The 9,277-nt window shown below is 44.9% G+C and overlaps 1 protein-coding gene across 1 annotated transcript; it reads left to right on the top strand.

Annotated features, from left to right (window-relative positions):
• The first annotated feature begins 430 nt into the window (after nt 1-430).
• Nucleotides 431-7,605, top strand: EFCAB9 (EF-hand calcium binding domain 9). The gene is made up of 4 exons (XM_021077113.2): nt 431-595; nt 4,802-4,950; nt 5,872-6,048; nt 7,319-7,605. The coding sequence occupies exons 1-4, from the start codon at nt 460-462 to the stop codon at nt 7,481-7,483; spliced, it is 627 nt and encodes a 208-aa protein (XP_020932772.1). The 5' UTR covers nt 431-459; the 3' UTR covers nt 7,484-7,605.
• The last annotated feature ends 1,672 nt before the right edge of the window (nt 7,606-9,277 follow it).

Below are 9,277 nucleotides of genomic sequence, written 5' to 3'. Positions count from 1 at the left end.
GGACTTTGGTCTTTAAAAAGTTCCTTCCTCTTTGATTTTTTTTTTTGTACTTATTATAGGTCCTTTTAGTACTTTTTTGTGTATTTTGAATTTCTTTTCTAATAAATGAATTTAGGCCATAAATACTTTTCTGAGAACCACTTCGGCTGCCTAATATAGGTTTTCGTATATGTACTCACTCTATTTCATTTCATAACAGTCCATGATTTCAGTTTAGAACTGGTTATATTTTAGCAACAGAGAGATAATCAAGTTAACAAGATATTTGGGACAATAAACATCTATAGCAAGCCTGAAGTACTAGAGGAAGCAATTTTGATTTTTCATTGTTTCCTATGGTGTTTTGGCCGAGAAAGACTTTCACCACCAGAGCTTCCCTCTGTGCAACATTCCAGTTCTGAGGAAGAATTCTCTATTCTATCTCAGGTTGCCAGAGCCTTGGGCATAAAGGGCACCATAATGAAACTGAAGGAAGGATCGTTTCTGTGGTACCTCTATCTGGACAAACTCTACTGCTTATTATCCGTGAGAAACGTGAAGGCCTTGGTGGAGTATTTTTACCTGCTTGATGTGCACCGCAAGAAAACTTTGAATGGTCAGTACTTCCGAGATGTTTCCTCTGGGTCGTTACCTGGTTTTTAACAAATGTACCAGAAAACTTATAGAACCAGAAACTAGGAGTTCCTGTCGTGGCTCAGCAGTTAACGAACCTGACTAGTATCTGTGAGGACATGGGTTCGATCCCTGGCCTCACTCAGTGGGTTAAGGATCCGGCGTTGCTGTGAGCTGTGGTGTAGGTTGCAGACGCGGCTCATATCTGGTGTTGCTGTGGCTGTGGTGCAGGCGGACAGCTGCAGCTGCAATTAGACCCCTAGCCTGGGAACCTCCATATGCCATGGGTGCTGCCCTAGAAAAGACAAAAGAGAAAGAAAGAAAGAAAGAAAGAAAGAAAGAAAGAAAGAAAGAAAGAAAGAAACAACGGAAGGAAGGAAGGAAGGAAGGAAGGAAGGAAGGAAGAAAGGAAGAAAAAGAAAGAAAGAAAACTATTTCATTAACATATCTATTTTATCTTCTAAGTGGAGCACAGAGAAAAATCCCTGAGACTTTTTTTTGTATGTTTTTAGGGCCACCCCTGCAGCACATGGAGGTTCCCAGGCTAGGGGTCCTAGTCAGAGCTGCAGCTGCCAGCCAATACTGCAGCCACTGCAATGCAGGATCTGAGCCACATCTTCGACCTACACCACAGCTCACCGCAATGCCAGATCCTTAGTCCCCTGAGGCCAGGGATCGAACCTTCATCATCATGGATCTTAGATTTGTTTCTGCTGAGCCACCAGGGGAACTCCAGAAATCTCTGAGCCTTGATGGCAGGTCAGCGAGGGGGGTAAAATTGCAGGCTCTGGGGTTAAATCCTGGCTCCGCTCTCTTTTCCTTGATGATTTGGAGGCACCCTCATCCTCTCGAAGTCTCATTTTCCTCATCTGTAAATGAGGCTTCTCATAATGGAATCCACCTCGTGGTTGGAAAAAAAAAAAGATAATGAGATAATGTATGGGACCGATTTGGCACAGCGCCTGTTCGTTATTATTACAATTATCTTCAGGCAGTAACCCTCACGTCTCCCGCAGCCAGACTTCTCATCTAGCCAGTGGGGGCTTTGAATCAGATCATTTACAAGATCCCTCCTAATTCTTGGTACTTGTGGGTGATCGAGAAGTGCTGATGATCTCGACCCGGGCTTTGAGTGCACAGACTCATAGAAGACCAGTTAAACTAAACCAAAAAAACCTCTAGGTTTTCTTTTTCTTTTTTTTTAGGACTGGTATAAATAAGCCATCCTATCCACTCATTGTGACCTGAGAGAGAGAAATATTTATCAATAAGGAAATCCTTCCATCAAGATTTTTTCAGGGAGCTCCTGCTATGGCTCAGAGGGTTAAGGACCTGATGTCTCTGTGAGGCTGTGGGTTCAATCCCCTGCCCCCCTCAGTGGGTTAAGGATCTGGCATTGCTGCAAGCTGAGGCGTAGGTCTCAGATACAGCTAGGATCTGGTGGTGTTGTGGCTGTAGCTCCAATTCAACCCCCAGCCTGGGAACTTCCACATGCCACAGATGCAGCCTAAAAAGAAAATATATACTTTTTAAAGAGTTCATTCAGGAGTTCCTGCTGTGGTGCAGCGGTAAGTAAAACAAATCCAACTAGTAACCATGAGGTCATGGGTTCAATCCCTGGCCTCGCTCAGTGGGTTAAGGATCTGGCATTTCCAGGATCTGGTGTTGCTATGCCTGTGGTGTAGGCCAATGGCTACAGCTCTGATTGGATCCCAAGCCTGGGAACCTCCATATGCCAAGGGTGTGGCCCTAAAAAGATTACTGTAGTTTGAAATCAGGGAGTGTGATACCTCCAGCTTTGATCTTCCTTCTCAAGACTTTTTGTTTAGCTTTCAGGGTCTTTTGTGCTTCCATACAAATTTCTGAATTGTTCTAGTTTTGTGAAAAAGAATTCACTCAATCTTTATAAAATAATAAAGACACCTTCATTTTCTCATGCCTTCATGCCTCAGTTTTCCTCTTTACAAAAGGATTTACACACAGTATGTCACCAAATTTTCGCAATAACCTAGTCTTAGAGAAGGCAACTGTGGGGCATCTAGCTACAAACAGAAAAGCTGGGGCTGAAACCCAAGGGTTTCTGACTCCAAATCCCACATTCTTAATCTCACCAGAGTTTGCTGAGCAGAGTCTGGTCTCCTTGGTAACGAATTCACTCCCTGGTGATGCAATACCCGAGAGATGAAGTCATGCTTGTGTCTTCTGGTCACCAAGGGACCAGCTGGTGACCTGAAAGACTGAAGGCACACACTGAAGTTTTGCCTTCCAGGGAGGTAGTGACTTCAGGCCTTGGAGACTCGAGTAGGTTAGGGCCAGCTGGTTGAAAAACAGTGTTTAAGTAGCTACTAAGTCTCGCAATAAAACATTTCTCAAGGAGCAACGATACAAACACCACTGTGTTTACACATGGGGCCATGTTGCCAAGTGCTCATACCTGGTGGGAATCATACCTGATGGGATGTGGGGACAGAATGTCAAGAGACCATCAGAATCCCCCAGACCATGACACTGGGATGACTGCTTCACTGTCTGCTTAGCCAGCTTCAGCCAGCACTCCAAACCACCCAGAGAGCTTTACGTATTTCTTGCAGCCGTATCTTAATGCAGGAGATGGTCTCTGCAATGATCGTGGGCAAGGGGAAACCACTTGTAGACAATGTCCCACTTGCAAATCCCTGAAGTTACCATGGCGACACAATGAGTACAGCCACATACCGCTGTGTAAATGTAGCGCCACGTTTGCGTCCTCCATCTAACATTCCCTGAGTCAGATGTTTGGTGAGTGGGATTTCCGACAAAACCCTTCCCTGTCCTTGACAGTGTTTCTCCCTCTGATTGTGTGTGACTGCATATGTGTTGACCTGTGCAAAATGGCTTCACTTGAAAGAGGGAGGCTGTGGCATCAGATGGACCACATTTGAATCCCAGCTCTGCCAAAGTGTGGTCCACAGACCTGCGGCAGCCACACTACTCAGGAGTTCCCATTGTGGCGCAGCAGAAATGAATCCGACTAGGAACCATGAGGTTGCAGGTTTGATCCCTGGCCTCGCTCAGTGGGTTAAGGATCTGGTGTTGCTGGGAGCTGTGGTGTAGGTCGCAGACCCGGTTCAGATCCCGCATTGCTGTGGCTGTGGTGTAGGCCGGCAGCTGTAGCTCCGATGTGACCCCTAGCTTGGGAACCTCCGTGTGCTGAAGGTGCAGCCCTAAAAAGCAAAAAAAAAGCATGCACTCAATCCCAGGCCAGATTTCCTGATCAGGATTGTTTTTACAAGCTCCTCAAGTGATTGGCATGCCCATTACAGTTGGAGAAGTACTAAGATCGATTAGTTACTATCTGAGGCTTATAAAGGTATGCAGGGTTGTCAGAGTTCAGTGACACATGGCACTTAAAGTGAATGGCACCTGAGGTGCTTAGTGTCTAGTTCCTTTCCCCCATAGCCAAATGCATTTGCTTTATGTAAGCATGAGGAATAGCAACACTTTTATAGAAGAATGATTTTTTAAAATTGTTTACTTATTTATTTTTTGCTTTTTAGGGCTGCACCCTCGGCATATGGAAGTTCCCAGGTTAGGAGTTAAATCAGAGCTACAGCTGCCAGCATACACCACAGCCACAGCAATGTGGGATTCGAGCCGCGTCTGCAACCTACACCACAGCTCACAGCAACGCCGGATCCTTAACCCACTGAGCGAGGCCAGGGATCGAACCTGCAACCTCATAGTTCCTAGTCAGATTTGTTTCCACTGTGTCACAACGGGAACTCCGAGGAATGATTTTTAAATGTCTCGTTTCCATGATCTCAAGGGAAAGGCCCAGGGGAATGCCAGCCTTTCCAAGAACGTGTCCTAGGTGCCCAGCGAGAATTAAGCTCTTCCCTCTATGTGCAAGGGGCACTTTGAGCTTTTTAGTGGTTACATATACGTATCTATCTTCTCCATCGAGCAGGCAGCTGAGCTCAGGAACCAAGCTCTATCCACTATCTCGTCCACGAGTCCAGGCACGGCGCTTTTCCACACAACTCAAAGGCCATTAAGGTGTGAGGAACTGTGGAAGGTGTAATGGCAAAGCTGAAAACGAAATATTATTATTCCTCCGCCTAATGAGCTTCCGACATGACTGTTTATGTGGCTCCCAGATGCTAGGCATTTTGGAACTGTTGCAGAATAATCCATCTCGTCTCCCCAACAGATGTGCTATTCTACCACTTCCTGCATCATGTGACTAACTTGAAACGGAACCAGATCACAATTGTGTTTAACATGCTGGACTGGAATGCTGTGGGCGAGATTGGTTTTGACCAGTTCTACATGCTGGTTTGCATACTCCTGGCACGGGAGGCAAGTAAAGAGTCAGGCTCTGGGGTGGAGGCAGCAGAGCTTGGCTGCTGCCACCATCTTGCCAAAGGTAGCACTGAATTAGGAGTGCATCAGAGTTTCCTGGTGGCTTAGCAGTTAAGGATCCAGCACTGTCACTGCTGTGGCGTGGGTTAGATCTCTGGCCTGGGGAACTTCTGCATGCTTCAGGTGTGGCAAAAAGAAGAAAAAAAAAGAGCATATCAGAATCTGTTTTCTATTCAACCTGAAATAAGGAGAAAAAAATGGGTGGAGAACTACCTTTGGTTCCTAAATGGTCCAACTATAACCTAGAAATTTCCAAAGGTTACCCAGCCCCCCGATCCCATGTGGCCATTCTCAGGAGCAAATCTCATCCTATCACCCCGCTCCTTGGCATGCCCTTCCTTTGAGGGTGGGCCTTAAGTGATCACCAGGAACCCCAAGGGCCCCTCTCCCTCAACAGCACCTTTCCTCAGAGAACTTTCTGAAGGGGATGGATGATGGAGATGACAGCCGCTCTTCTTTGGGTTCCCACCTTACCTTGTACACACTATTAGTGTGTATTTACTTATTTCCACTCCTCGAGGAAAGGCACCCGTGTCTTCATCATTTTACCACCAGTGCTGTGACTTTCCCAGTAGATCTTCACTGAACATAAGGAAATGCATTCTGGTGACTAGAGTTCTGTCTAGCAGAGCTACAGACACTAGAGGCAGCGTACGTTCCCCTCGAAGGCAGACGCTGAAGCAGGACCTGATCCATTGACCATCGAACCATTTCAGCTCTGAGCTGCTATGATTTTGCCTCTTGCGTTTGGCTCTCTGGGGAATGGGCTAGTGAATACTCAAGTCTTGATGTAGGAGTTTAGGAAGGAGCAATGACTCTGATTCATGAAACATCCTTTACATGTTTCTCTCAAAACAGAACCACCTGGAGGAGCAATTTATTTTCCGTCATTCCCGGCCTGTTTTTGAGCTGCTTGACCTGGATGGGGAGCTGAAAATTGGTCCAGCCAACTTCCACATGTACAACTTTCTCTTCAATATTAAAAAACAGCAACTCAGAGAGCTCTACCATGACTTCGACATCACAGGGGACCGCGTAAGTGCAGATCCCTAGAGGGTGGCGGGGCAGCCTCTCTGTTCAAGGGTAGAGGCCAGTGTTCCGCTACCTACAGCAAAGACGGGGAGGACGAGGGTGCGAAGAACCCGCTCGAGTTTGTCAAGGCGCTGGGATCAGAAAAAAAATGAAGAGATTTATAGGCCCGTGCAAGAGAGAGGTTTGAATAACTAAGTGCTTTGTCACATAACATGGATATAAAATTACAGACGTTTAGAGAAGGGGATTTTGTTTAGAAGTTTAAAGAGGAAATATATTAGGGGAAGGGTCTTAGGAGTTGGTCTTAGGGGAAGGGTTTATAGATTTTAATAAATTGAAAGGAAAAAATTCTTAGATAGGAACATATGAGCAAAATCCTAAGAGGAAACAACTATGGAGAAGACAGAGAATTCTGTCTATTTAAAGAGGAAGTCCAGGAGTTCCTGTTGTGGCGCAGTGGTTAACGAATCCAACTACGAACGATGAAGTTGCGGGTTCGATCCCTGGCCTAGCTCAGTGGGTTCAGGATCCAGTGTTGCCATAAGCTGTGGTGTAGGCTGCAGACATGGCTTGGATCTGGTGTTGCCGTGGCTGTGGTGTAGGCCAGCGGCTACAGTTCTGATTAGACCCCTAGCCTGGGAACCTCCATATGCCTCGGGAGTGGCCCTAGAAAAGACAAAAAAAACAAACAAACAAACAAAAAAAAAGAGGAAGTCCATGCTGGGGAAGCAAGTCAGGGCTAAGGTTTAAAAAGATGGGTCACACTGTGAAGCAGCTCAGATGGCAACCCGACACATTGGGACTTGACCTCAGCAGGAGAAAGTGACCCTTGGTGCCTTTATAGTCTACAACAGACTCTCTGTTCCTGGCTCCTAGACTACAATCAGATTATAATTATGTTCAAGCTTTTAAATGAGAAATGAGGCGTTCCCGTCATGGCTCAGTGGTTAATGAATCTGACTAGGAACCATGAGGTTGTGGGTTCGATCCCAGCCTCTTTCAGTGGGTTAAGGATCCGGCGTTGCTGTGAGCTGTGGTGTAGGTCGCAGACGCGGCTCATATCTGGTGTTGCTGTGGCTGTGGCATAGGCCAGTGGCTACAGCTCCGATTAGAACCCCAGCCTGGGAACCTCTATATGCCAAGGGAGTGGCCCTACAAAAGGCAAAATAAATAAATAAATAAACAATTAAATAAAGGATTATAATCCTGACATTTGAAACAAAGTATCAAATCCATCCTGAAATAATTTTTCTTTTCTTCCCCCTAACACAAGCTTCTTAATTACAAGGAATTTAAGCTGTTTACTATCTTCTCTATGGACAAATACCAGGAGAGGCAGAAAGCAGAGAGAGAGAAGGAGGAGAAGGCTGTGCTCAAAAAGGTGTCACATCAAGCTAATGTGAGCCACAAGAGAGTCTTTTCGGATTTGAAAGTATAAATACAACTGTTAACATGTCTAAAAATAAAGTTAGAACATCCAAGTGGGTATCTTTGCATTGATTTTTGCACATGCAGGGTTCAGATGAGTGCTCCTCAATCAGCAGGGTCTTAACACGACAACCTTTAGACCTCACACACGACTCACGATTATGCAACGTGCAGTAACCACTTTCTCTTTGTCGACATGTCCCAATTCTGCTGCTGCTTTTCAGATCAACCCTGTCCATTAGGTCCCTGTGTATCCAAATTACCAACTCTTACTGGAGCTAAGCAGTTGGAAGGTGAGACTTTCCAAACACGTGTCACTAGCTGTCCAACACTTTCAGAATCCTTTCTATTCTCTCAGTCCTTAGGCTGAGCCAACTTCAAATTGGCCGACGGAAAAGTGCCTCCAAACCACAGCAGGAACTGACTTATGGATGTGGGGACTGTGTTCCTCCTGGAACTTGAATGACTCTTCAATGAGTTAGGTGCTTAAGCAACTATACCAAACCTACTAGGCCAAAATACTACACGCCCTTGAATAATTTTAATTTTCTGCATAATTCCTGCCTTGAATAATTTTTAAGTGTTTTTAGCATAAGACTTGTGAATCCTGACTATACTGTGATGGTAAGGATGATGCCTACGCTTTGGTCAGTGCTTGCTAGGGGTCAGGCAGGGGCTTTAGATGCATGACTTTATTTGTCCTCCTAAACCTGGGACCTAGGTGTTATCCTCAGTTTACAGATGAAGAAATTGAGGCATCAAGATTAAGAATCTTACCCAAGAACACATGACTCACTAGTGGTAGGATAAGAATTCAAAATTAAATTCAAGGTCAACTAGATGCTTGGGCTTAGAGCAGGTGACCCGAGTAACTTAACTCACTTCAATCTTAGCAGATTCTTAAATGTTCTAGGCTAGCATTTCACTGGCTCAGAAATCCCTTCTGCATGATGCTAATCACATCTTCTACCATACATTTCTAAGGGATAAGTTTGGCAATTAAAGAAATACAGCTCATTTACTATAAACCAAGGGTTTCTTAAGGATACATTATGCCATGTAACTGATTGTAAGGCATCCATTGAGTTCCAGAGTACCTAATAATCAGCAGAAATCACTGTCAATGTGCAACAGACAAGAATACCGCTTATCTAAGTTTGTCATTCCTAAGTCAAACTTGTAACTGAAATCACATTAATTACTATGAACATTCTCTATATTTACTCTAACAGTCGTGAGATGTTGATAACACATTTATGAGCAGTCAAAACTTCTCTCTCTTCCCCACAATGGTACTACAAAAACCAAACAGAGCCAGCAAAAACAAAAACCCAAGTCACTTGAACTCTGGTTCCCACATGGGAATAACAGTAATGACCTCAAGGAATTATTGTGAAGATCAGAAAGATGCGAAGCATCTCACTTTTAGAACAGTGCTCTTCTCTTCCTCTCATTTGGTGAGAAGTTTAGTTATTCTCCAAGGAGAAGACCCTGTGGCAAACAAATTCCGACAGTACTACACCTATGCAAAGTACTGTACTGAGACTAGTACCCTCTGGCTCAATATGACAGCTAGAGATGAGCTCCTGTTCCAAAGGGCCTCGCCACTAAGCTTATCTTGGGATTGGTTTCTGCCTCTTTCTTGGCAGCCTCAGTGGCTTTTGCTACTAGCCAGCCTTAGGACTGAGGCGTAGTTCTGGGAGAAGAAACTATAATGAAGTCCTGGGAAGGCTTCTCTTTCCTGTTTTGTAAGGGGAACACTCTTGAGATATATATAAAGGGTAACCATGGCATTTTTTTTTTT

This window comes from Sus scrofa, chromosome 16, assembly GCF_054392235.1.
Source record: "Sus scrofa isolate SSC_HxYL_T2T_F1_AM1 chromosome 16, Sscrofa_HxYL_maternal_Yorkshire_Landrace_v2.0, whole genome shotgun sequence".
Taxonomy (NCBI): Eukaryota; Metazoa; Chordata; class Mammalia; order Artiodactyla; family Suidae; genus Sus; species Sus scrofa.
This window is presented reverse-complemented; position numbering and strand designations above follow the sequence as displayed.